Here is a 27281-nt window from a genome sequence, read left to right as displayed (position 1 = left end):
TGCGGGGGCCACCAAAAGGCTTCATTTCCCACTCAGCACTCCCCGAGGCCTTATGTATGTCAAACTCGGTGGGCGAAGGTCACTCCACCTTGCGGGGGCAGGAGGGGAGAAGATGACAAGGCCAGGTTTTAAGGGAGGGGTGAGTGTTCCTTGGTTGGAAGGGGCCATAGAAGGAGTGGTGGCGGAGGCTGACCTGGCAGGGGCGGGGGGGGGGGGGAAGGATGTGGGACACAGATGAACCATGGGGAGGGCTAGTGCCTTCCTTTGGTCCCTTTCAGTCCACTCCCCAATGCGGCAGCCGGAGGGGTCTAGTTCGGAAGCCCCAGGGGCGCCGGCCTCTCACAGTTCCTTGCAAGGCCAGGCACGCTACCCCGCCCCCCCCGCCCCGCTCCGGGTCTCTGCAGTGTTCTCCCACCTCCTGGAATGCTCCTGCCCAGACTACCCAGGTGGCTCCCAACATTCTCCAGGTGTCTGCTCAAATGTGGCCTAAAGCAGTGTACCCCACTTTCTACCCTGGCAGGCTTTTGCTTCCTCCTCGGCTTAATTTCTTTGGGACACAGGACACCACTTGACACTTAGTTATTATCTGTCTCTAGCCGTTAGCGTATAAGCTCCAGAAAGGCAGGGATGTTTTTTTTTGATCAGGCACACAGTAGGTGCTAAATACACTTTATTTATTTGGAGGAATGAATAAATGAGTGTCCTCTGGCTGGCCCCCATCCCCACCTCCACTGAATCAAGGATGTCCTGGGTTGCTGCTAATTCAGAGTGGAGTTAGCCCAGCTCTGGGCCTGGGTGCTGGAAGTGTCAGAAGGGCTACTTGGGACCCCTGGGTTCTAGGCAGCTGGGGCCTTCAGATGCGGCCTCTGCAGTCTAGAGACTGAAATGCAGCCTCCCTGTGGGTGGTGATCTCAGTATGCACTTGGCCACCGTGGGCCTCACACAGGTCTGGAGAGGAATGTAGAGCCTGGGCAGGACGCCTGGAGTTGGATGGAATTTATTATTTTGAATGCTCCCTGAGTTTTAAGGTCTTGAACATTAACGCACATACTTTGGGGTGGGGCGGGCAGATGCAAAAATTAAAACCCAAAACCTAAAGGAAACAATCTGGGGAGAGCTGGAGGGGAAGCGTGAAATGGACAAAACATATGTGCCAAAGCCTGAACAAACAGAGCAGGCGGAAGGGACAGCCCAGTGTAGGGCCTTTGAGCAAAATCACCATTTAGAAAGTTGTTTGGGAAGAGGCAGAAGATTCCAGAATGTGATCTTTCTTTGAGGCCGCATCTCTCATTGGTACCAGAGAAGGTAAAACATCAGAGGAAGCTAATAGAAAGGGTGACAAGAGACAGAAAAAGCTTGGGGACTCAGAGGCCTAGCCATATACTTAGCTCTGCCACAGATGCTGTGTGATATATTCCTTCCTTCTCTAGGCCTCTGTTTTTGTCTGTCAAGTGAGGGGTTTGAACACTGGGCCTTCCAGCTAGCTGCTCCATTTCTTGGTATTTAAACAGCCTCCTTTAGAACAGCCAGCTGGGCTCTCCCAAGATGCCAGCTGTGTGCCCTTGCAAGTTATTACAGTACAGTAGAATGTAGAATGGAAGTTCCCAGTTGCTCAGTGTGCAGCCTGTGCAGCTGTACATGGCAGTCTCATCTGCCTGGCACTGTAGATACCAGTACCCCTTTTTAAAAGCAGTCAAACCCTAATATTTGGGAAGGTTCCTCTGAGAACTCTTCTGGGTAACTGGGGTCCTGGATTTAGCTTCTAGACCGTGTAGCATCCAGATGGCTGCTGTGTTGGCCGTGCTTTGCTCAACTCAAATTTTCCTCTGAAGCAGAAAGGAAAAACTTGTTTCCCTGCAGGTCCCAAATGTGCTGTCTGACTGTTGACCCTTGTGCTGTGTCCAGCAGGGGTTTTAGGAGTTCTTCTCTGGAATCCTGGGCCATGGCTGCTCAACTTGGCTCTTGCTTCAAAGGTGACCTGGACTGCCACCTATCACATCTCCCACCTCCATCTGCAGCAGTGTGGAGAGGGGCAGAGCTCAGCCAGGCCCAGAGCCCGGGATACAGGCGAGCAGAGTTCCAGAGTAGCCCCTCGGGGCCTCTCCCTCTGCCTGGACATGCCCAGAACACCCTATTAATAGACCAGCTGCAAGAACGCTGCCTCCTTCCCAGTTTCCATTTCACTTGTACTAGAGCTGGCTGTCCCGCTGGGGACAGCTTCCTTGCAAAACAAACAGCAGAATCAGTATTTCCTTCACCGGGGGAGGTACAGGGTATTTGGATGGCAGGCCAGGCCCTCTCGCCACGCCTGCTCACCGGGTCCAAGGAAGGGGGCCCTCAGGCCACTACGGCCCTTTCCTGCCTCAATTCAGCAGATTACATTAAAGGAACAGACATTTATCGAGCATCTTCCACGTGTCAAAGCACACAGGGCACAAGGGACAGAGGATGAATAAGACAGACCTAGGCCTGGAGGAGCACATGTGTTGCAGGAGACAGACACATAAATGAAGCTTATGGGCCAATGTGTCATTGGCGAGACAGGGTGAGGCCAGGAGACCAGTGTCTGAAGCCCTCTGTCTTCTGGCACAGTCGGTGCGTGACACAGAGAGGAAGTGGACTCGCACTCCCCGCAGCACGCCCAGTGCGAGTGTGGGGACGCTGTCTCCTGGGGGGCTGTCCGGGAGGCCCCCACCCTCAGCCAGGCCTCACGGCAGAGTTCTGGGTGAGGTGGCTCCTCCCGTGGGTTGCAGGTGCCCCTGGCTGGGCCCCGTACGATTGCATCCAGCGTCCTGCCAGGCCAGCCCGGAACAACTCGTAAAATGTCCAGGGGCAGAGGAGGGCTTGGTAAAACCCAAGTCCAGGCTACAGTCCTAGAGGTATCGAATCAGTACGCTCTGGCTGGGGGAGGTGGCACATGGGGACCCGCCCGTCAGACGGGTGGATTCCGCGGGGGGGAAGTCCTCCAGTCACGCTCTGAGAAGAACCGCCCGGGATGTGGGCTCCTTGGACCAGCCCCAGGCCACCCGTGCTCCACTCAGCCCCCGCACCCCCATGCCCCGCAGCACGGTGTCCGTCAGCGTCTGGTGAATGACACGTTTGTAGGAGAATTCTCTCAGACTGACAAGGGTGGGGAGTGCAGAGCTGACCCCAGGACCCCCTTGACCTCCACACCACAAATCTGCATTTGTGGCCCACCGGGGGCCTCCCCTGCCGTTCAGGTGAGGGCATCTTTCCCAGCTCAGTGTTTAACAGACCTCGGGGTCAATGGAGCTGAGTGTGTGTTCTGTGTGTTTTATCAGATCTTGGGTCCAAGAAAAATCCAAATTCCACATTCCCCAAAGATGTGAACACAACTCCCCCAACACCTGCTACATTCCCCCCCCATGCCATTACTTTACTCAGGTGTACCAAGACATCTGAGGGTGACGGGAACAATGGCCCCCAGGCCAGTGGCCATGTGCTGCCTGGCGGACTTCTCCTGACTCCCCACTGGGCTCCCCTAAGGGCAGAGGGCCTCCCTGGCCTCACCCCTGCTGGGCCCAGGCCAGGTACCGAGCGGCCCTCCTCGAACATCTCTGGCTGACTAGTCTCCAGACCCTACACCACTCCTGAGCCTGCCCTGTGTGCGTGTGGCAGGCCTCACAAATGGGGTGCCCCCTGGTGTGAGGTGGGGACAATAAAGGTGGGGCCAGTCAGGAATGTGGGATTCAGAGCATTTCTCCATTGCAAGGGTTAAGGAGACATCTGGCACACGTGGTCTCATTTCTGTTCCATGTGGACCGCTCAGCGAAGGATCATGGCAATAGCCCCATCTCTCCTAAAAACAGCTCCATGACGACAGCCTCTGTCCCCAGGGAGCTGAGGCAGGACTGGTCACAAATATCCCCGGGGAGTGAGAAGCCCAGAGATACCACTATCACGCATACATGGGGAAACAGAGTCACCTGGGGCTGGAGTACGTGTCTCCAAGGCCTTGGTGCCCAAGGGAGGCCTGGGAGGGCCCACACTCGGGGCACTCTTGGGTGGGAGGGGGCGAGTTGAAGGTGGTGAGGGGTGCTGAGGCCCCACGATGCTGCCTCCTTGCCTGGCCTGCTCCCAAGTGAGCGAGTCTGCTTTCCCACCGGGAAAAGGAGAGGCCTGCGCCTCACGTGGCTTCTTATCAATATGGTCTCTCTTCTGGGGCCTGCTGTTATCCAGCCTTTTTTTTTTTTTTTTTAGATTTTTATTTATTTGACAGAGAGAGAGAGACATCACAAGTAGGCAGAGAGGCAGGCAGAGAGGGGGAGGGAGGAAGCAGGCCTCCTGCAGAGCAGAGAGCCCGACGTGGGGCTCGATCCCAGGACCCTGGGATCACGACCTGAGCCGAAGGCAGAGGCTTTAACCCACTGAGCCACCCAGGCACCCCTGCTGTTATCCAGCTTTATGCTGGGCTATGTGATGGGGAGGCTACGAGGGGGAACAGCCCTCGCTACCGGGTCATCAGGAGATGTACAGAGGGGACAGGTCAAGCCCAAACTGCAAAGCAAGGACGAGGATGTCAGAACTGTGAAGACTGACGGGAGGGGTGGGCCGTGAACGGGGTCTAGAGGATAGGGTGGGTTGGGGTGAGCGGAGGGCAGGTGAGAGGGCTTTCTAGAAACAAACCACTACAGGACAGGCTGAAGACACCTGAGAGAAATGTCACGACGGGGCCAGGGCCCAAGTTCCTTCTTCCCTGAGCCCCTAAATATTCGCTCAATAAAAACCGAGCCGGTTTTCCTGTCCCTGTGTCGGGATTTGGTGCGCAGCAAGAATGAGAAGGACCACAGGGACTTCAAACCCTGGACACGGAACCGCTTAGCCGGCATGTTTTAGGGTAATAAAGGAGACTAGCAGAGTAGAAGTGCTTCCTTCCCCCAAAGTCTCCATTAAGCTCTGGAATATGGGTGACACATACGGGGAGGAGGACACGGCACAGTTAGAATTCTGCCGGCAAACATTCTAAAATATTCATGAAACACGGGACCAGGCCTGAGTGTTAACACTGCAACTGGTTCCCTCCAATCGAGTGACAAATGGGCACCAAGCACTGTCATCTGTCCCTTTGATCTCTCCAGGTCCCGCCAGGGAGCAGAGTGGGAGACTAGGGCAGCCCGGGAAGGCAGTGGTGGAGGGGGGCAGGGCTGGGGGAGAGCAGAGCTCTCCTAGTGGCTTCGATTTCCATGTAAGCAGGCGAGCGAACGGTGGATGTCTTCAGACTATGAGGCAAAATAATGGGTTCTCCAAGTCCTAGTCCATCAAAAGAGCTTAGTGGGGGGTCCCGGGGATTCCACTCCACCGCACTAGCCCCCTTTGTGGAAGGAGGTACTGTTAGATACACAAATCCCAATGAAGAACACAGGCAAAAAGCAAAATGTCTACATTGGCCTTTGAAAGAAAATAAGGAGGAAAGAATAAAAATGAACTCCTGGCTTTCTTGGTCGAGAGCTTCTTCCAAGCTTCCAGACACGCTGAGGGGACCTCAGTACAAAATTGCGGCAATTTAACAGGACGCCTAATTAAAAGGAGCGACATGAAGGGCCTTTTCTTCCTACTCTGGGTTTGGCTTTCTGGGCAGGGTTCAAAAGTTTGACAACTGGAGGACAAAGAGTTATGTCCCCAAACAATGAGACGTAGCGTATCGGCTACTGAATTACTGGTTTTTATGTCTTTCTGCTCAACAAATGTGGCTGAAGTTTTTTATGCGCCCGCACTATGCTAGGAGCTGAGGTCACGGGGAATAAGACACTGGCGGAGCCGGTGGGTGAAAGAGAAGGTTCAGACAAGGGAAACGCAGCGCGTGCCCAGGCAGTAGGGCACGTGGCCTCCCGAGGAGGGGCGGGAACCCTCTCCCTGGGCCTTTACCCCCCACACCATGTTGGCGAAGACCACAATCCATGGGAGCGCTCTCTTACCCCTACTTTAAAAAAGAAATGTGTTCAGGGAGCAGGGCATGGGAAGTGACTGTGGGATGGGTCTGGGCTTCCTCTTGGGGTGATGAGAATATTCTGGAACCGAAGAGCGATGGTGGTGGCCAAACTGTGTCAGTGTATGGAATGTCGCCCAACAGGGCACTAGAAAACAGTGAATTCTGTGTTTACATTGATTTTACTACCATTTTTCATAAGTGAAGTTTTCTGAGGTCACATTCTCTGCTCACAAGATCAAGGGCTGCCCTCGAAGCCCTGAGGTGGGGGACTGCAGGGGGAGGGGGTGTCCTGAGACAGTGAAGCCTGCCCGGAGGCTTGCCACTCTGTCTCCTTCTGCTCAGTGCCAGCTCCCAGCTGGGCTTCAGCATCGCAGGTCACAGGGGCCCGCCGGGCCACATCACAGCCACCCTCTGAAAGACCACGGAGAACTGCTCCCAGCAGTACGACTTCTGGGGCTCCATCTGGTCAAGTTTTAAGCTCTCCCGTGGCAGAGCGATGATGGCCCTACTCCTCCTCTCGAGAAGCATCTGCTGTTCCCAGAAGTTCATTTCTGGGAAGGTGGCTGGTGGCATGGGCACCTGTCACCCCTGTCACCCCTTGATGCTTCCCGACACCACCCTCCTGTTTCTAGGTACCTGCGGGTCCCCTCCCCTGGGGAAGAGGGTTTACCTGGCAGAGATCCAGAGAGGCCGCTGGGGGCAGTGGGGGATGAGGGTGGGGACGGGAAGGGAGGAGGAGGAAGTGGAGCCTCCCCGGATTCGGCCGCGACCCCGAGCCAGATCCTTCCCTCAGACCTGAACTGAGCCACCAAGCATCACACTCACCATGCTCCCCCCCTTCTTGGGACGATGCAAATATCCAGCTTCCCCTTCGTGCAGCCGGCCGCCCATCTGTTAACACACTGTCCAGACCGGGGCCTGGTGGCACGGAACTGACCCAGAAGTAGGTATAATCCTCTCTTCTAAATGTGCTTAATACCGTCGATAATCTTGTCACATAAATCTCCCGGTTAGCAGGGAGCTGCAGCCATCACTGCTAGACTCCAAGAATCTTTCAGTAACGGATTCCACCTCCTGTAATCTATCTCCTTTCTTATACTGATTTCAGCTGCCATGTTGCTGAGCGCTTGTGAGAACCACCCGGCCTTTAAGGGCACCATTTCTTGGAGCAATGTCCTGCAGGCTACGCCAGCTGAACCAACCCACGCATTTGTCTGGCCTTCCCGAGGGCCCCTTGACATCTCTCTGTGCATCTAGGCCCGTGCTCGTGGCGCTTCCTACCGTGGGGTCTTGTAGGTACTGTGGTCTGAGTCTCCCAGTTTCTCTCCTTGTTTGAGGCCAAGTGTCTACACCCAAGTGGTGTTGTCCTTGACTCTCTCTGACCCCCAGTCATCCCCCAGTCTCCCTGGCTAAGGACTTGCTCCGGCACTGCCAACGTGGGGTTATGGTGTGGCCACAGGCTTGGAAGGATGCGATCAGTTCAAATAGTTTGTTTCTCCAAAGAAATTAAACCCAACTTGTTGAATCACTTCCAAGGGATTTAGTTAGCCGCCTAAACTCCACTGGGCTGGGGCAGCACTCCCCAAATGCAGACTCCCTGTTCCCAGAGTTTCTGCTGTTTTAATCCCCAAAGGACAAATCTGGGAGGAGTGTGCCTTTCTCCAGGAGCACGGTACACAGCTCTGTTTCCAAGTCCTAAGGGATTAAAGGGTAAATATCCTCCAAGCAGCACTGACGCCTGCCCCAGGACGGGCTCTGGGCTGCCAGCAACAGCTGGGTACACAATTGGGCTGCCATCTAATTTCATATCCAGACTCAGGGGACCAGCTGGAGGAAAAGACACAGCACAGGCCCAGACCGGCTGACTGGAGCCTGCCTGGGGTTTGCTTGTCTCCCAAATTAGGCCCTTAAGCCTTGGCTTACCCTTGGCTAGTTTTGTCTGGGTGGCGGTATGGGTTTGTAGAAGTCCTTCTTTACCCAGTGCTCACCTCGGAACTTTCTAAAATGACCTGCTGCAAACCACACAGTCAAAGTGCCATCTTTGAGGACACCACGTGGCCAAGACCACAGCCCCAGCACGTTCTTCTCCTTTTACTTACAATGAGTCCAAGAGGAGCAGAGATGGCAGCAAAGAGAATTTCCCTTGAATTAAAGTCAGTGAGAGGAGGGGAGCTGTTAGGGCTTGGAGGTGTTATTTGTCTTGCATGGCTGTTAGATTTAAAGAATTTCCTTGATTGCTCTCTGCATTTGATCAAGGGTCTTCTGGAGGAGGAGTAACCAGCAGAACGTGTCCATTCCCATTTCGTCGTTCCAGCCACAGCGAAACTCTTGCCCCAAACACACAAATCCACCTTTCTCTGCAAACAGTGATGTGTGCAAATGCAGACCCCAGCCCAGGTGGCCCTCCATGTGGAGGGGACACTGCTGTCGGACGGGAGAGGGACAGGGGAGCACCTGGCTTCTTGCTTTACTCGCCCTTTGAAAGTTTTTCAAATTGGAGTCCATATGTGGCAGGAAGCAGGCGTGTGGTCATTAAGAAGCCCCTGGAAACAGTTTTTGACATGAAGGAAAAAGGTGAAATGGTATTTCATTTCAACCCAGCAGAGGTCAGAAGGCCATCCTGCTCCTGGAGGGAACCCAGAGCATCAAGAGCATCCTTTGGGGGGAAACCAGCCCCCACACAGGCGGGCATTCTCGCAGGAGGAACTAGGATGAGATACTCTCGGGGAGCGCGGCAGTTCCCTGGGACAGTGCGACGAGTCACCGCAAACCAGGGGCTTAAATGACAGGAAGTCCTTCTCTCTCGGCTCTGGAGGCCGGGAGTCCAATATCAAGGTGCCGGCAGGCCGTGCTCTCTTGGAAGACTCTAGGGAAGAGACTTTTCTCATCTCTGCCAGCTTCTGGTGGCCGCGGGCGTTCCCGGCCTGTGGCTGCGTCACTCTGATCTCTGCATGTCAACCTTCCCTCTGCTTTCTCTTCAAAGGGGCCCTGTCGCTGGACCGAGGGCCGGCTCTGATGCAGGGCGACCTCATGGTGAGAACCTTACCTTAGTGACATCTGCGAAGACCCTATTTCCAAACAAGGTCCCACTGGGGGATTATGGGTGGACTTGCATTTTTTGCACGGGGGGGGGGGGGGCAGTATTCACCCCATGACACGGAGTGTCCCTGAAATAAAATCCTGTCTGTCTAACCCTACTTTCTCATGGATTCAAATGTTTTAAAGAAGCGTTGAATTTCTTCGGAGGAGGCCTATCTCAAAACCATAGCTCAAGTCTCTACCTGGGGGGCTGGGGGTGCCAGGAAATCTTAGTAATTTCACCAGCGAGCGTAGGATGGAGTTGTGACACAGAGCCTAGATCTCCCAACTGTGCCCTCAGTCCAGTCACCAGATGGCCGATGGACACCCCGAGAAGTCTCTGAGAAAGCGACTGCCAGCCCCCCACCCCGGGAGCCTCCCGACACCACTGCCCTGAATTGTCAGTACCCCTAGACCTTTCTGCGCTCTGTCCTGCACCATCCCTCCAGGCTCCGTGTTGAGGCTCAGCAATGTTAAATAACAATAATAATAATAACAGATCTGAGTATGACGCTTTAATAGCCAATCTGTCATTTTCCTACTTTATTTCTGAGATTTTAAGAACTGTGCCCTTCCTGCACAAAACATCAGGGTGCATTTATATTAAAAATGAAACTAATTAAAATGTTTGAAAACCATAAACCACACCACCATAAAACAGCAGCAGACCTATTTTTCCGGTCTAAAAAGATTTTTCTTCCCTGTTTTGTGGCCTGCCCCGATGAGCAAGACTGCTGGAGTCGGGGAGGTGCCAGGGCTGGGAGCCTGGGGGCAGCAGCGCTTGCTCGGAGCGAGGCCTCTGGCTGCCCAACCTGGGCATGGCTTCCAGGGAAACTGAGGCAGGACAGCAAGGTACCTGAAGGGCATCAGACCTCAATCCACTTCATGAACGCTTGTGTCTTGGGAGAGACTCCAAGGCTGAGCTTGGAGGGTGCACTCCAACCCTTATACTCACGGTGGTTCTTAAACAGAGCGCCACAGCACTGAGCCGTGTGTGCGTGGTGGCAGTGTCGGGTCCCCCGTCCTTCATCACAAATGGGGTGCCCAGGAGAGACAAGCATTGGGGTTGTTCTTGGTCAGGGAAGCTGTGCTCACAGAAGTCACTGTCAGACCACCTGGGCCATCAGAACCTTCTCAGGAAACAAAGTGGATACATTGGCTGAATGAATAAATGAGAGAGGCGCTGAGGGATGGGCAGAATGCGGGTGGGGTGGTGCAGACTAGAAGGACAGGCATAGCCACGTTCACCGAAAGGCCAGCTGTTTCTACAGCCTGTGCCCCAGACAGGAGGGGCCTGAATCCTCAGAGGAACATGGTAGGAACCTGTGAGATGTCATTGTTCAAAGGCTCATACTTTGTATTTTTTCAGACGAGCATCCAGTTCTTCAAAAAAATCAGCCCCTAGGAACTGATCTATAAAACAAAACTCGTGTGGCGTCTCCTTTCACCCACGCCCCCAGGATTTTCTGAGCACTTCTCGTTGGCCCAGTGATGCGCTAGGTTTTTTTTTTTACCAGGAGTTTCCCTCATTGATAAAGTAGGATTGTTGTTGCCCCCATTTTACAGATGAGGAAAATGAGACCATAGAATGTTACGCGTGTTACCAATGATACGAGCCCAAGGCTGCATGTCTGAAGGCCTGTGCCCTTTTCAGGTCGTGTTCTGCTTTGGATGGGACTGTGGGCTCGCTCCCATGCTCCAGTTGGACTCACCCGCATCAGAGGTGGGCCTGCAGCAGAAGTATGGCTGAAACGTGGGACACCAGGGGTGCAGAGGTACAGAGGTGAGAGATAAGAGGCTAGCAAGATGGTCACTTTATCTTCAGGCCAAGTTTGGGGTATTTGCACGTTTGTTTGTTTTTAAAGTAGGCTCCACACCCAGTGTGGAGCTCAGTTTGGGGCCTGGACTCCCCATCCTGAGATCAAGACCTGAGCTGAGATCAAGAGTCAGATACTTAACCAACTGAGCCACCCAGGTGTCCCTGCACATTTTGTAAAGCAGCGGGGTGGCAAGATCAGGTTTGCAGTGAAGAATGGTGGGAGGAAGGGGCAGACCGGAGCTGGGGAGATGGGCGTGGAGGCTGTCTCTGTTTCCTGGGGGAGCTTTGACGGTCTCCTGGACTACCGCAGCAGGCGAGGAAATGGAGGGAAATGGAGGGAAATGGATGCACTCGAGAAACGTCTGAAGGTGGGGCTGGTGCAGGAGAAGGCGACTCCAGGTGGCTGGGCAGCTGGGCATCTGGGCAGGTGGTGGACCTGGCCCAGAGCCAGGTGTGCAGGGGAGGAGCAGGTTTGAGCCTCAGGACTGGGATTTTAATTCCAGGCACTTTACATTAGCGGCTCCCAAAGGAGGCAGGCGTCCAGGCAAAAGACTTAAGAGCAAGAAGCATGGGCTTTGACCTAAGAAGGGGTTGAGTTCAAATCCTGCTTCTACCACTTAGGACCTTGAGTACTGAGTAAATTCCCCAGGCTTTCTGAAACTCAGTTTCCTCGTGTGCGAAATGGGGATAATTATAGGCTTACTACACGGGGCTGTTGTAAGAACGGAGACAAAACACGTAAAGCTCTTGGCACAGTGCCTGGACCTCCGAAAATGGTTTAAAAAGCAAAACAAAATAAAAGAAGAATAACAACACGACTATCACGACAACCCCCAACAAACAGAATGTGGCTTGGAGCCCAGGGCTGTTCAAAGTACCAGCTCTGGATTTGAGATCATCAAATACAGGGGATGATTTTCCATTTCAAGGAAGCACAGTAATTGCTCTGCAAAATGTCTTACTTTGGGATCCTTTTAATCAGTGAGGAGTTGCATGCATTTCAAACACCTAGTTAACGTATTTGCAGGCTCCTGACTACTCTCACTGAGATGTTACGTGAAGAACGAGAAGCAGTCACAGAACCTCTCGGAAAAGACACTGTATGATCACGGAAAAGTGGAAGACGATTTTCAGAAGTGCACAGCTATTTTTTTTTTTAGGTAAAGCAAGTGATTTCCATGACTACACCTTCTTCTACCCACGATACAATCTGATAATTCAACACTTATTTCCTAAGCACATAGCAGGCAAGTGTGAGGTGCTCGCGATGTGAAACCCAAAGCAGGATCTTAGGTCTCAAGGACCCACTTTGTACAGGAAGAGAAGCAGAGAGGAGAAGACTGCACAGTGAAGGCCATGTAATAATAATAATGGTAGATCACATGGACAGAGGGTCTACTGGACACCAGAGGCGACGGGAAGGGCTTTGTATTATTAATTCATTTACTCTCCCTCACAACCCAATTAATAGATGATATTAGTATCCCATTTTATAGAGGAGGAAACCAAGCTCTGAGTGGGGAAGTAACTTGCTAACGGTCACACAGCCAGAAAGTAGAAGTCAGGATTTGAACTTGGCAGCTCAGATCTGGAGTCTGGGCTCCCAGTCCCCTCACGGTGTGGGCAAGGATACATGTTAAGTACTTACATCTGATGGCAACGGGTATCCCAACTCGGTTTGATTAGTGGGGTTGGCCAACCAGTGACCCTTTTTGCCCTCCACAGAACAACCAAACCTTTGGCCCTGACTGCCCCTCGACCTACAGCCCCTCCTTCTCTCTCTAGTCACTCCTGCCCTGGTTTCTGATAGGTCACATTTGAAATCCCAGGTCAACGCCTCTAATGACAAGGGAGAGTCACTCATTTACCAATGACCAGCCGCATAAGAACTGCCCACGAAGTTGGCAATGGTCACGGAATTTCTTTGGCCCCCAGGGTTTCCAGGCAGGACACGTCAAGGAAAGGGGCTTTTGAACAGTCCACACCAGAGATGCAGGACGAGTGCTCACCGGCTCTGCCCAGATCCGCACATGGGGCAAAGACTTGGAGCTTCTTCCCCTAATCTCCTTTTAGATTTTCCTAGGGGGTGGGGCAGTCACTCCTCTGTTCTGAGCCAAATTCTCATCTTTGATAACAAAAGTTAGAATTGAACCCCAGCCAGGAAGCCCTGTGTATCTTTCACAGGACCACACAGAGACACCAGGGGTCTGAGCTAAGGGGAGGCATGGTTTCACAGCAGGTGACAGAGCCTTCAGGTGGCAGAGCAGGCCCGAGAAGCCCGCTGGAGACGGGTGTTGGCCAAGCAGGGCTCGTTCCACTAGGACTGAAGCTGCTGATGCTGGACCGACTGTCTGAATGTGGGTGCCCTGGTGCTCTGGTCTTTGCCACCGAGGGCATCAGAGGTGGGCGTGAGTGGTGGAGGGAAGGCTGCTGCTGACTCTTGGTCATGCCCCCAGAGCCCACCTGGCCCTGGCTGGGAAGCCAGACTTCCAGGGACAGGAAGCAAGGGACGCAGAATATCTGGACTTGGGAAGATTTTTCAAGAAACACCTAGAGTCTCATGTTGGATGTGGCAGCTACTAACTTCTTCGGGGAGGAAGAGTCTGTTTGGCAGCATAACGCTCATTTTACGGAACTTTCAGACCTGCCAGGTGCAGACTCTCCCCGTAGCCGTGGGAGATGTTGGGTCAGTGGGGCTCCCTCAGCCTGGTGAGGGAACAGCTGGGATCTCAGAAATGGATCATCCGAACGCCCAGCACCGGCTTCTTCCTCAATTATTTACAAGGAACGCGACGTGGTGCAATGGAACCCAATTCATAACGCCTTTTTAATGCCTTTATAACACAACATTCACAATATTCCCTTCTAATCTAGCAGATGACAAGTTGCCACCATTGAATTCCCATTAATATGAATTATGGGTACAATATATTTCGCCCAATATCCTCTCCTCAGCCTAATATTGTGGGGGAATAAAATCACACCCTCAGCATATTCCTGATGTGGGGGGTGACGGCAGTGCCAGTCCGTCTGCTCCGCTCTGGGCCGGGCGAGGCTCCTGGGCTGGGCAGATGGCCGGCAGGGCACTGGGGCTCCGTCGGGGGGAGCTGCGGTGGCCCCGGTCCTTCCTCCTCCCTGCCTTCTTCTCGTGGTGAGGAGCCCACCAGCTGCAGCAGCATCCTACAGATGTAGCCAGCCCTCCCCCGCTGGGGCTGGACCCTGCCTCACCTCCCTGAGCCATTACAGGAGGACGTGCTGGGCACCTGCCTCGTACACTCGTGGGATGCAGGGGGTTAACCCGGGCGAAGACACGCGGAGCCCTGGCTGGCTCACAGGAGGACTCGGTAAACATCAGCATCGGTGACGCTGATGGCTGGCGGTGGCCTGCCCAAGGACGCGTCTAGGGTCTCTCAGGCTGGCAGCCCAGAGTCGCTTCCTCACGTGGCGTGTGAAAGCACAGGGTTTTAGGCCATACCTGTGCCGGGAGGCCCTCGTCTCTGGCTTGGAGGACCCTCGCTGCCGCTGAGACGATGACCACCAGTGAGCACAGCACAGCGAGGCTCTACTCACAGCCCCAGCCCTGGGGGGATGGCCAAGACAGTGAGCACACTCGCCCACCAACGGCGCCAGCATCCCCCAGGACCCTTCTCCACAAGGGCCTGGGTTCCCACCGTGCCTGGCGGTCACCTCGCTTTGGGGCTGCTGCAGATGGGAACGGAGCGCATGGTGGCGTGTTCCCAAGGCAGTCAGGCTGCCACGTGCGTCATGGCAGGGATCTCTCAGGGAGGCCAAGACCCCCGACCGCCTAGGCAGCCCCTGTCCCTTCTCAGGAGTTCCTCCTCCCATTCCCATCATGCCCCTGTCGGGGTGCATTTGACCTCCATCTGGCCACCGTGAGCAGCACCCCCATTTCTCTTAAGATGGGAAAGTACTTGGCACCTCAATGTTCCCCGAATTTACACAGATGTCTCCTCTCTTTTGATGGCGTGGCATTTATTTATTTTTAATACTTTTTCATTGTAAAATACATATGCTATACGATTTGCCATTTTTACCGTAACAAGACCCATAGCAGATAGTAGCCTTTTGTCCTTCTCCCTGTTCCCCTCAAGCAGTGCTGACTCACGGAGAAGACAGCGTCAGGTCGAGGCTGCTCCAACCCCGTCTGACGTGAGCAGCTAGCAGCGATTCTGCGTCATCCCCGCTCCCTGGCCCAGGTGGGAATCCACCTGGGCTGCCCCCTTCAGCTCAGGTATTGCCCCAGGCCCACAGGCCATATCAGTGGCAGTTGTGAGGACCTAGAACACCTTTCTGGAATGAAACAGGCCAAAGCATTCTGAAGGCAGCCGCTAAAGTGGACACCAGTCGTGGCCTCTGTTGTGGACCAGAACAAGAAACCTCAAGAAAGAGGCCGTGGCCTCAAGGCTCCACAGTCCCCCATGTCCTGCATCTGAGCAGAGTCTGTGCTGCGCACATGGCTTGGATGTGAAGGAAAGAGTGTCAGCTGACCAGAGAGCAAGTGAACAGAAGTGCAGCCGGGCCTCTGGGAGGGACGGGGCTGCACCACGAAATCCCACATGCGCTTCGGTCCTGGCCTTTGTGGTTGTTTCAAATCGCTGATGAACAGAACTGCTTCGGTGGGTGGCCCGCAGCTCTCTTTTTAGCAGGTGCTGTGAGTGTCATGGAAAGATGTCGAAGGCAAGATGTTCAGCCAGTGGCCCATTCACCAGATTTCATTGAGAGAGGACGGACGGTTCAGGGCAGCGCCCACAGAGAGCTCCATACCCAGTTCTGGAGCTACACTGCCCAGGGATGAGTCCCGGGCTGCTGAGTGACCTCGGCCAAGTCCCCCAGCCTTTCTCGTCTCTAATGGTGGTAACAGTAGGTACCTCAGAGGGCTGTGATGGGGATTTTAAAAGTGAATGTTGGGAAAGTCCTTAGAACCGTGTCTGGAACAAAATAATTCCTACACGAGCGCCTTAAATAAAATAAGCAGATGAAAAAGGTTGCCAAGAATTGCAGGCAAATGGGAAAGAGTCCCAAGAAAATACTAATATCGAAGAGGAAAGTACTAATGCTGAATAAATACTAGTATTTGTGATCCCATGAATCTAAACAACTTGGGAGTAACGGGAAGGGGTGCAGGGCTTGGGGCAAGGCCTTGGTATGGAAACTCCATACTGTTATCCAGGCCACATTGTCAGGACACGGGGCCCATCTGCAAGCCCGTGAAGTCTTCCTTTTGGCTCCCTCTAGGGGTCCTGTCTTCATCATCCTCATCATGGGCAACCACAGACATTAGTCATTGTTTGAAGGCTCACCTATCATGTAGGTGGAGATGAAGTCAAAGGCATTCATCCTCTCGGCCCCAGCAATAGGGGCCAAATAAATGAGTAAAAATTTACATGCATAAATTCATTCATTCTGTCTTCACATGCTTACTGAGAACCTCTATACCCTGGGATCACATGGAGCCTATTCCTATGGAGTTCACTGCCTAATAAGTATACAAATGAATAGACGGGTAAGTAAGTACCTTATACTCTAGGCATTACGTAGGAACATAAATGAAAGTGTTATGGGAACAAGAGAAATAATAGCATTTTCTTCTCCCCACCACAGAGGTAGTAACATTTAGGCTGTCAGTTGTTGGATGAACAGGACTTCTTTTTTCTGGGTGGGCAAAGTGAGTGGGGTACAAAGTACAAAGTACAAAGACCCCGGGGCATGAGAATTCTTATGTCTGGGGAGTTGTGGCTAAAATGAATGGTATGGATGAACTCTCAAGTAACCCACGGTTTGGCTGTCCAATGTGTTGGTGGATTTCCCTCAGCCAGAAGCACGGTCCCAGGAAAACACATGAGTGTGGCGGGAGTAATCTATGTTCTGGTGTCAGCATTCAGGGAAGTAACAGATAGCAGAATCCCTGTACACAGCAGCGAGTGCCGAAGTGAATAAGTAACAGGTAGACTCCACTCACAAAGGTCACTGCAGCTGTTTTTGGCAAACCAATGTGCCAGGCAAGGTCTGGGATATGGACAAAGGCACCCACGCTGTCACTAGGGAGCATTCCACACAACGGACACAGTTGTGTTTTGTTTATTTTTTATACAATGTGGAAATGTGTTAGCTCACAAATCAAGAAGCCCGGAGGCAGGAAGGAATGCACATTAGGGCTCTGGTTCCATATTTCTGGAATTTTCTTATTTTTTTTCTTTTCTATTCCTCATGTGTTGGCTTGATCCTCAGGTTTGTAGCATGATGGTTCAAGGCATCATGTCCAGACATGACAGTACAGAGGGAGAAAGATGGCCTTTCTCTTGTGACTCTTCCTCAGAAGGAAGAAAACCTTTCCCCCCAAATCCTCAGACAGTATTACCCTCCTGTTCCACAGCTATACTTGGGTCACATGACCCTTCCTGAACCAACAATGGCTAAAGGGATTGGGATCACCAACACCTGGCTTAGAACCATCATAATCCCAGGAGAGGCTAGGGTTCAACTTCCCCTTGAGGCATGAGAAGTGGCGGATACCTGACCAGAACTGAGACCCTGTTAGGAAGGAAGAAATGCAATTCTTGTAGACAGCCAGCAACACCCTGACAGAACTCAAAGCTTGCTTTGTCAGGCCTGGAGAGGTTCTCCAGCTTCTGTGCTCCCACATCGAGAGCTACCTGACTCATCGGTGGGCTTGGCCACCTTCCTATTCCTACCCCGCACCCAACCCGCCAGCTTCAGAGGCTGCTTCTAAACTGATGAAGGAATTCTTTAAGTAGTATGTCAAGCATCTGAAATCATCCTCAGGGCCAGTTTAGGGCTGAGGTGGGTTTCTTTTAGCCTAGAAAAAGTCTACCCTGTACTCAGAAGGTTTTTCTGCTGCTAGAGGAGCTTCCCCAGGGTAACCTGAAGGCAGATGTTGTTCTAGAATCACAGGGAGGATCACAGTCAAGTCAGAGCTGGGGCCAGGGCTGACCAGTGTGCTGGGAGAGGTGGGTAAACACACTCTTGATGAGGGAAAGGAGCCTTCAGTGTGGGAGTCCTTGGCCCACATTTTATAGCCAGCTGGAAGCAGACCAACCTGGGATAGCCATTGATGAAGCTGGGCTCATGAGTCTATCCTTCTGTCCCGGCTCCTCTCAGCCATTTACATCCATGTTTTTAAAAGAAAGAAGTCAACTCTGAGAGGAGGAGTGACTGGGATCCTTCCAGCTTTCCCCAGCTCCTCAACACCAGCCTCTTAGCCAAGGGGAGTCCCGTGGGCTTTGATTCCTCACCCCTCCAGGTGTGAAGGACTCCCTCTAGCATCCCAGCTCTGTTTGGACAGAGCAAGGAGCCTTGCTCACTGAACAACCCAACGGGTGGCCTATGGGGAGGACTTTGGGGCCTCTAAGGACCAAGGAGTGTGGGGGTGAGAGGCAGGGGGTTAGCATGCTTAACCAAAATGCCTTGACTTCAGAAGTGGGTCTAATGAGGACCCCATGTGGGAACTGTGGCAGCCAGCAGCCAGGGGTGCCGTCCAGGGAGGGAGGGGCTGACCATAGGCCTTCTATTATCGGTGTGCCCTCTGCTCCATCCCCAGCCCTAAGGGCTCCCCTCATGGTGCCAGAGGGTCCAACATGTTTGTCCATCTCCAAGAAGAGGCAGGAGAGAGGTGGCTGGAACAGCAGGCATCTCGCCCTACCAACAGGAAAGCCGTGTGCCAGCAGCCTCCAGAGGCACGTGGATGGGCATGCAAGGCCTTTATTTTCCAGAGGAAAATGAGGTTTCTTGCCTACAGGTCCTACAGAGGCAAATTCGTGATGCAAATGAACACGACGAGTGGAGCCGGTAGCCAGAGCAGCCCAGAGTCCTCCAGGGCCTTCATTGCAGGGCAGCCAATGGCTTCTGAAACTGACGGGTAATCTGCCAGGTTACATCCCTTTAGCTCTGCGGGGACATCACCGTGACTCTGCTCGGTGGCATTGTGCTTTGAGAGGGCTCAGGCCAATTGGGAGGCCTGTGTCACGAAAGTGAGTTAAACAGGGATAAGGTCCGACTGGGTTTGGAGGACATTCTCCTCCCTGAAATTAAATAAGATCTGCAGATGCTGACGGTGAACAAATTACACTGAGAGGTATTCAGCTCTTCTCTTTATGTTTATTTCTCTGAGTTATTTTTAGCATCACAGACAGTTCCCAGTTAGCAAACGGGTTGGGTTCTGAAAGTTCATTTGTAATTTGGCTGTTTAGATTTTGGAACATACTTTCCCTATAAAAAACTATGTTATAAATGGTGATGAGAATCCCAGGCTAGTTCTCCAAAGCCTATTTAACCCATAATGTAGCTAAAATACTTTCCTTTTGCAAGGAAAAAAATTGTTTAATTGCAACATGAGTAATTAAGTAAAACAGGGAAAACCATTAAAAGTGAATAAGAAGTAGATTTATGTTCATATTGAATGATGCTGTTTGCAGAAAACCTAATTTAATTTAAGAAGAGGCCTTTCCAAGGGCTTTTTGGGAAATTGCACGGAATTTAGCCTATTAGGGAGAAAAAGCCATTGCACTGTCCACTTTTCGGCTACTACCACATAATTGGCTTCCTTTCCTGATTCCGGGCTCGTCAGAACGTATCGCCATGTAGATTCCCACAGGGAGAAATTCACTGGCCAAAATCCATGAAGGTGGTCTCTTTGGGGTGGATTTTTAAAATTCTGAGCCACAGGTCGGTATCTGTCTGTGCGGATGTCCTAGGAACAGCAGTGTCTCAGTCCCACCGACTCTGGGGGCAGTGACAGCGTCACGTGAGGGCCATGTCCTGGCCAGCAGTGGGTTCTCAAGGTAAATGCACCCTGTAGGGTTCCCTGGGGGCCCGCTGCCTCTCCTCTCTGGCAGCACAATCCTTGCTCTGCACCTTCCTTCAGACCTCACCAGGCAGCTCCTGGTGTAGACGGGAGGTGTGTAACCCTGGTGTGCACGTGTCGTGTGGGCCCCTGATTTCCCACACGAGGCCATGCAGAGGATGGTAGCAGATCGACCCTATCCTTTCTGCCAGAGGCATGTGAGCCTTGGTTTAAGCAAGTGTGCTGGAAATCCTGGGGGTATGTTGCAAAAATGACCACAAATCCTCTCGCCCCTTTATGCCCGCCCTTCTGCAATGCGGTGTTATAACACCGTCAATCAAGAGGCAGGGTCTCTTTGCCCACTCCTTGAATGTGGCTTGGCCAGGAGACTTCTGTGGCCAGTGGGATTTTAGCCAATGTGCCTCAAGCAGAGGTTACAGAAGCCTTTGAGCCTTGCCTGCTTGCTGCTCTGGGAAGCCCGAGAGCACCGTGTGAGCAAGCCCGAGGTAGCCGTAGGGGGTACGGCAGGCCCCACGGAGAAGAACGGATACCCACGGGCTGGCAGTCTGCAAAGCAGAGATGTGGGATCGAGGCCGTTCTAGATCAGCTGGCCTCAGCCGACGAGCAGTAGACCACAGATGGATGAGGGAGCCAGCCTGGACCAGAACGGGCAGCCGGCTCAGCAGAACTGTGAAGGAGTAAGCCACTACATTTTCGGACGATTTTTCCGGAGCAAAAGCTAACTTACCTACACATCTAGCTCTAGTCAATGGGCTCTCCTGGAAGCTTTCTTCTGGAACCCAGCCTGTGGCTCACCCCTTACAAATGCGGACGAAGACAGAGTCTTCTCCCCTCTTTTTGCCCCTCGGTCACAGATCTGAAGCTCAAGCCCTTCAGGTCTTCCCTCCCCACACGGCAGGTTCGGAAACGGGTGCTTTGGAAGTCATGGCATTTTTCAATGGTACACATTTCATGACTGACAGATGGGTTTTAAGTCAATGAAGACAGAATCCAAACCGTGGCTGCAACTCCACGTTCAGGCAAAACCCATTAGCTCGGCACGAACACGCACAAAAGCTGTCTCACAGCGCACCCTCAGTGCCTGATCATTTATCACAAGGGAAATCACACATTCTCATTCACGGAGCAAGAACAGTCTTCTGGATAACATCACGCACAGTCTGGAAATGCATCACAAAAGGGACTTGAGTGATTCTCCCAACCGAGCCCGCTCAGCAGCCTTTGATTTTCAGTGTAATGCAAGAGGAAAGGGAGGTTTGCTTCTCATTCTGTAACTGTGCAAAGCATCCCTTATCCATTCACGGATTCGAGGAACCACACGAGGGGGAGGGGCCCGCCGGGTGGGGCCTCAGGGTCCTTCGCAGGATTCCCCATGGAAATCCCAGCTCCTCTCCCCCAGGAGGGGCAGCTCTCCACACAGCGTAGAGTGGATGGGGAAAGACACTGTGGCCAGTGCTGTCTCTCTGATGACAAATATCCACCCTGAAAGCCCCAAATGCTCATAAAAGTAAAAAAAAAAAAAAAAAAAAAAAGTCTGGGTTGTTTGGTGCTCTGAGGACGGAGCCTACAGATTTCACACCCCCTTTTGGTTTTCCTCGGGCCCCCGACACCGGCTAAGTCTCTCTCTCTCCAGCCCAGATTTATTTTCAAGGGCTTCGCTCCGAGGAACGATGGGAATGTTTCAGCATGAGTGCTCCTGACCACAAGGAAAAAAAGCCCCCGACACATTTCACAGACATCAGCCAGGATTCTGCAAAGTCCATTCTTTCAAGAACAAAATTGCATTTTATGAAGCCGTCCCTTTTCTGTTTCATCTGTCAGACAGGTTTGCCGAGAATAATTTAAATTTCACGCAGCAGGAACTGCGGGGCAGCCGGGCTTCCCCTCCACCCTGCCAACAGGCCTGGCCTCGGAGCCTCATTTCTGCTCCTCGGGGCCACCCTCCCCGGGGGGCTGGACGGTCTGCAGCCCAGAGTAGCCATGCCGGGCCGGGTACAGGGCTGTCCCAGCTCTCGGAGTCCTCAGGCCTCTCCAGTCAGGGGAGGAGATGGTCCACGGAGGGCTCTCACCAGCACCAGCCTTTAGGGGGCTGGTTTTACCCCACGTGTCTGGACACTTGGTCCAACCCGATCTCTGATGAAGTTTTTAAAATCGACTTTTATGGAGTGCTTGATGGATAGCAGGTGCCGCTCTAAGCTTTCCCACACATCCTGATTTATCCAATCCTCACAACCTCCTCATGAGGAAGATACTATTCTTATTCCCAACTTTATAGACGGTGAGACTCAGAGACATAGTCAGCTGCGAGGAGGCAGAGGTGGGATTCAAACCCAGTTCCGTCTGAGGCGATAGCCTGGAGCGCCCACCGGCTCTGCCCTGTAGAATCGGCGGAACCTTTGGGGCTGTACTTCCCCACCTCACCCAGGAGGGAAATCCGCCCATTTTCTTGCAGACTCGTGTCTGCTGTCAGGTAGGTGGTTGAAGGGCTGGAAAAGTTATCGTCACGGGGCTGCACTAACGGTTACCATGGAGAACGCACTGAGCCAGGTGGCCTGCGGGGAGGAGAGGAGCCAGCCCGGGCGGTCCGCTGCTCACTCACCACTGGCCCTCCGCAAGCCTTCTTTCCTCTGGCCTCACTCTCCCGACCGGCAAAATAGGCCGGAGGCACGGTCTCCCTGTCTCTCTCAGCCTCGGGGGACTTGTGTGTGAGTGTGCGTGTGTGTGCGTTTGAGTGTGTGTTGCATCTGGTCACACCCTCCCCCTGCCTCAGTGGCCCTGGAATCTGTGCTTGTCCAACTGGCCTTTCATCAAAGACCAGCAAGAAATCCTCAGGCCACAGGAAAATGAAGAAACGTAAAAATCAACTCAGGCCTAAGGCAGCAGTGACAGAAAAAATTGTCATCACCTCACTCACCAGCCGCAGGGAGCCTAGACAGCCTTCCCTACCCTGGGGACCTGGGACCGTCCCCCACAGCGTGGTGGAAGCTGCCCCAGTACTGAGAGTGAATGGGGGACCAGGCCCATGGGACTCGGGGCAGGAGAGGGGCGGGCCATCTCTGCACGGGTAGTGATGGTATAAGATGTCAGCAGTCACCCCCAGCCCCCAGAGAGATGTGACACCCCACTCCATGTCCAGCCCAGGGGGTCGCTCAGGCCTGACAGCACTAACACTTGTCCCTGAGAGTCATATTGGGGACTGGCCCATATGTGGCAACTGACCCGTCACCGAGGAAGGCAGGCCAGTATGCTCAAGCCCCCATTGCCACACTCCAGGGTAGCAAGAAAACATAGCTCTGCTCCTGGCTCCCATGCAGCCCCCTTCCTCAGCCCCTCTTCACCAGAGTGGGGTCTCGGCCATGTGTACACATCGCACTTTCCTTGGAGGAAGGGGTCCCGTGGCTGAAAAGGCTTTAAAACCCCTTCACTCCTTCATCAAACTCACTAGGCGATGCTGACTCAAGGTCAGTTTGGGGTGTGGGTGCCCTCCCTCCAGCTCCTCTTGCTGCCACGATGTCACCTTGGTCATGTCAGGCCTCCATGTCACAGATCAACGTGAGCTCTAACCACTCAGAAACACAATTTGCTTTCTCCACCTGCCTGGGGCCCAGCTCCTGCTTCTTATCGGAAGACTTACCTTTTTCTCTTGGTGAGGTTAGAAATGATCCCTCTTCTCTACAGGGGAGAGAAGGTGCCCTAGGCTTCTCCTGGGGGACAGTGACAATAGTGGTGGGGGTGACAACAGCCACGTGCCAGGCCCAGCTCTATTCTGAGTGCCGTATATATGTTTGAACTCACACAAGGCTCACAAAAACTCTGGCAGATAGGTGCTACTATCCATCCCTATTTTACAGAAGCAAGGCCCAGAGAGGTCATGTTACTTGTCCAGGGCTGCTTAGTGAGCAAGAGATAGGGCAGAAGTCAAACCCGGGCAGGCTGGTGCAATGTCTTCATCCAAAACACTAAGCTGCCTCTGCCAGTAACCTCAACGGGAGAAACATTCTCAGGTCATCTGGTCAGACCGTCCATGCCAAGACCTGTCATATCCTGACCTGTGTGTTTCCCGAGGGCCAGAGCTAGGCCTTGGCTACTCGGTAAAGACGCAGCCTGTTGACGAGGGAAACCACAGATACATTGGTTTGGGCGTGCCTGTCAATGATGTGGTGCGGGCATGGGGTTAGACAATAGGCTGGGTGACAGGCATCTGGCAGGGGCTGCTGCTTGGCCAGAGGGCAGAGAGGCACCATGGCAATGTCAGTGTCCTGGACAGAAGCCGTGGCTGGCTGTTGTCCTCCCTCTCTCCTGCACACTCTGTTCTCCTGAGCACCTCGAAAAACCCGGGGCGGAAGCAGGCACCTTTGTTTGGTTGGACCAGCTCCTGCAGGTCTGGGCTGGAGATGGTTCAAGAGGGGACACGTGCCAAGGAGCTGGTTGTCCCACAGGAATGAACTCTCACCCCCTCTCCCCTCCCAGCCCCCCAGGGCAGTCCTCTCCAGATGCTGTTTTCCATCAAAGGCTGGGCTCCTTGCCCCCCATGTGCTGTGGTTTGGGGCCCTGCCAGGGAGGGTTGCTGACTATCAAGCTGCATGGGAGCAAAGCAAAGGCTGTGTGGGCAGGGCAGCCCTGTGTGAGCGGCCCTCATTGCCAAATGCCTTCCAGCACCCCGGCCTGGAGGGTCAAACCCTGTCCCGCATGCAGACCCACAGCATCCCTTAAAAGGCCCCCCTCCAGAGAGGGCCAAAATTATCAAGTGGGGTCCCCGGTCTAGCTTCTCTGCTGACCTGGAGCCCCCGGTGGTCAGTTCCAGAAGCTGCCATTGTCCAGATGGCCAACAGCTGGCCTTCCTGAGCGGCTGCCAGATGTGGCTGGTGGGGCGGCCGGCTGGCTCGGCCAGGCAGAGGTCACCGCATCAGGCCAGTCCTGAGGGCTGGCGTCCAGGGGAGGAATGCGTTCAGCCGGTCTGTGGGCGTCGTGCCCACATAGCCCTCGTCCCTACCGCCCCAGTCCGACATTCCTTCCCTCCCCACCTCTGTGGGGAGGTGTTTTCATAACAGGAAAATAAAATCAATGAAGCACTGCAGCAAGATGTCAGCGTGCTCCGAGCGGGCCTCCGCTAGCTCCATTGTCTCGGCCTCTGCTGGGCTCTGGGCCGGCAGTGCTCCGTTATTAATGGGAAGCAGGGCTGAAAGGGAGTTTGGAAAATCACGGAGACAAAGGCGCAGCACGCCTGGAGCGCGGCTTTCCCACACCACGGCCACCGCACAATGGCCACGCCGGGCCTCCCCCGCCTTCCGCTTCTCCCGCAACTTTTCGGAGAGCAGGGAAGCCGGCACTGGCCACACGCAGACGCCTGCACACACGCCGGCTCGGAGGGGGCTCCCGGAGGCCGCCCGGAACGGCTGGGAGGCAAGGGCGGCCTGCAGAGCCCCTGCCCGGCCAAGGAAACAGGACGGTCATAAATGGGGCTTCCTGCCCTCCGCCCCCGGCATGGGCCCGTCCCTGAGGGGCTCGGGCTGCCTGAGGGGCTCTGAGCGGCGCGAGGGGGACCAGCTTGGCCTGAAGCCAGGCGAGAGCCTTGGCGCCATTTCCATTTCAGTCTCTCTGTTGGGAACACAGCCCCCAAGGCGGGAGCTGCCTTTGGAAGGGAGCAAATGCCCTGAAGCGGACTGCTGGGGCCCGAGGCCTGGGTCGCCAGGGAAGGCGCAGCCTTGGACCAGCTCTCACAGACTTGGTGTGTCTCAGTGTCCCCAGCCGTCAGGTGGGGGACAACTGCACCGATTCATGCGATTGTCTGAGACTGGGAAGACACAATGGCTGGGAGAATTCTCAGTGGAGTAGTTAATAAGTGGCAGATTTAGGACCATTTATGCCTTACTGCTGGTCACTACTTTTTTGCAAACCCAAGCCACTGGCACCCCAGGAGGACTCGCGTGGTCTAAAGTCACCAATTTAGGGAATCTTTATGGCCAACTTGGAGTTCACCATCCCTACACGCACTGAACTAACGTGGCAAAGGACAGCGAGTGGCTTCAGACCTGCTTGTCTTACAGGTTAGTCGCAGACAGACACTTTACAGCACGTGAAACCATGTGAACGATCAACGGTTGGCCGGCCCAGCTCCTGGGACGCCAAGACCCTGGGGAAAACGGTGGCCGCAGGACACGGCAGCCAGGGCCCAGGCTGTGAGCCCATGGAGCCGGCCCCGGCCTTCGGGGTTAGAGGGCCCCCGTGCCCAGCTCCTGCTCAGGGAGGCCACCAGGCTTACCTTGGTGGTGACGGCGGAGGCAGAGCTGGCCACGAGGCTGGTGATAGCCTCGCCGCTGCCCGTCGTGCAGGGAGCTGGGGCTGTGGCAGGTGTGGGCAGCCGGGAGGGCACCACAGGCAGCGGCAGGAGGCCGGGCCGGGCACTGAGGCTGCTGGCTGTACCGCCACCGGCCCCGGCCGTGGCATTGCAGATGCTGGTGGTCCCATGCGTCCCGTTGGCGCTCCACTCGCGGCGGTCCCAGCCCACCCGGTAATCTCTTTCGAAGCGGCTGTGATGCCGGGACATCTTGCTGGGCCGTGGCTGCTGCTCACAGGGAAACAGAGGCCGGACCTGCTGGCACAGAGCGGAGAGGAGGGCGATTTAGACCAATGGCAGCCCTGCTAGGATGCCAGGTGGGCAGCCACGCCCGTCGGCATCTAGGAAGCACCTTCTCTGTGTGCAAAGAAGGGCTTTCAAATGGTAGCTGATCTCATGTTCACGGCAAGCCCGCAATGCATGGATCATTAGCTCAGCGTCATGGGGGTGGGGTTGGGGGGATAAATGATTTGTCTGGGATCACGTGACCGAAGTGTAGTAGACAAGATTTGAACCCAGTCTCAGCTGAAGAGTGATGCTTTCTGTCCGCAGGGCCACACTGCCCTGAAAGATGCATGTGCCCGTTTTAACTGTGGTTGGGATTCTATCCCACCATCCTCACTGTGGAAGCAAGATCCTGGGGATCCCCCAACCCTATGACAGGGAGAGCAGCCGCAGATGTAGACTTCTTTCCTAGCAGACAACACCCTTTCCGTAAACCTCACTGTATCCTTCGAGTAGGCCGTGAGCTGGCCAGGCATGGCTCATCCCAGCTTATGGACCAGGTTGCAGGTTGAGCATAAGCGACTTTCCTGACGTCAGAGACATACAAAGGGAGAAGGGGGCCAGGATCTCTGGCCTTCAGACTGTCGCCCAATGCGGGACTGCAGTCTGAAAAGGTGTTAAGCCCCTGGGCGTTAGAAGTGCTTTACAACCCTATGATGTAGTCGCTGGCTCGAGACCCCCACGCTCCCTGCGAACCAGACATCTCCCATGAGACCTTCCTGAGTGTCTGAACGGAAGGCCCTCAGTGTTGTCATGGAGACCCAGACACACCAGGACACTGATGGCCTCCTGCATCACAAGGACTGGGCTTTGCTCTGCATTATGGTGACTTGCCCAGTTTCTTGTCCAGCCTGGGTCCAATGTCACCTTGGTCATGAAGGATGTAAAGATACAGGAGGGGCCAACTCAGCCGGAGGGGCCACAGCAAGCCTGAGGCCGAGGGGAGAGGGAATGGTAGAGCCTGGTCAAT

The 27281-nt window shown here is 54.1% G+C and overlaps 1 protein-coding gene across 6 annotated transcripts in view; it reads right to left on the bottom strand.

The window, feature by feature from the left end:
- KLHL29 (kelch like family member 29) overlaps positions 1–27281 on the bottom strand; it is a 302879-nt gene that overhangs the window by 114371 nt on the left and 161227 nt on the right. For 5 of the 6 annotated variants that reach the window (XM_047744566.1, XM_047744564.1, XM_047744562.1 and 2 more), the window contains one exon: positions 25952–26281. In XM_047744566.1, the coding sequence (XP_047600522.1) occupies positions 25952–26236 (285 nt within the window). In that variant the 5' untranslated portion in view covers positions 26237–26281. Of the gene's footprint in view, positions 1–25951; positions 26285–27281 lie in introns of all 6 variants that reach the window. The other variant, XM_047744565.1, reaches the window with a different exon arrangement.

The sequence above is a fragment of the Lutra lutra genome, chromosome 9, assembly GCF_902655055.1.
Source record: "Lutra lutra chromosome 9, mLutLut1.2, whole genome shotgun sequence".
In the NCBI taxonomy this organism is placed as follows: Eukaryota; Metazoa; Chordata; class Mammalia; order Carnivora; family Mustelidae; genus Lutra; species Lutra lutra.
The sequence above is the reverse complement of the archived record's forward strand: the minus strand, read 5'-3'. Positions and strand labels throughout refer to the sequence as shown.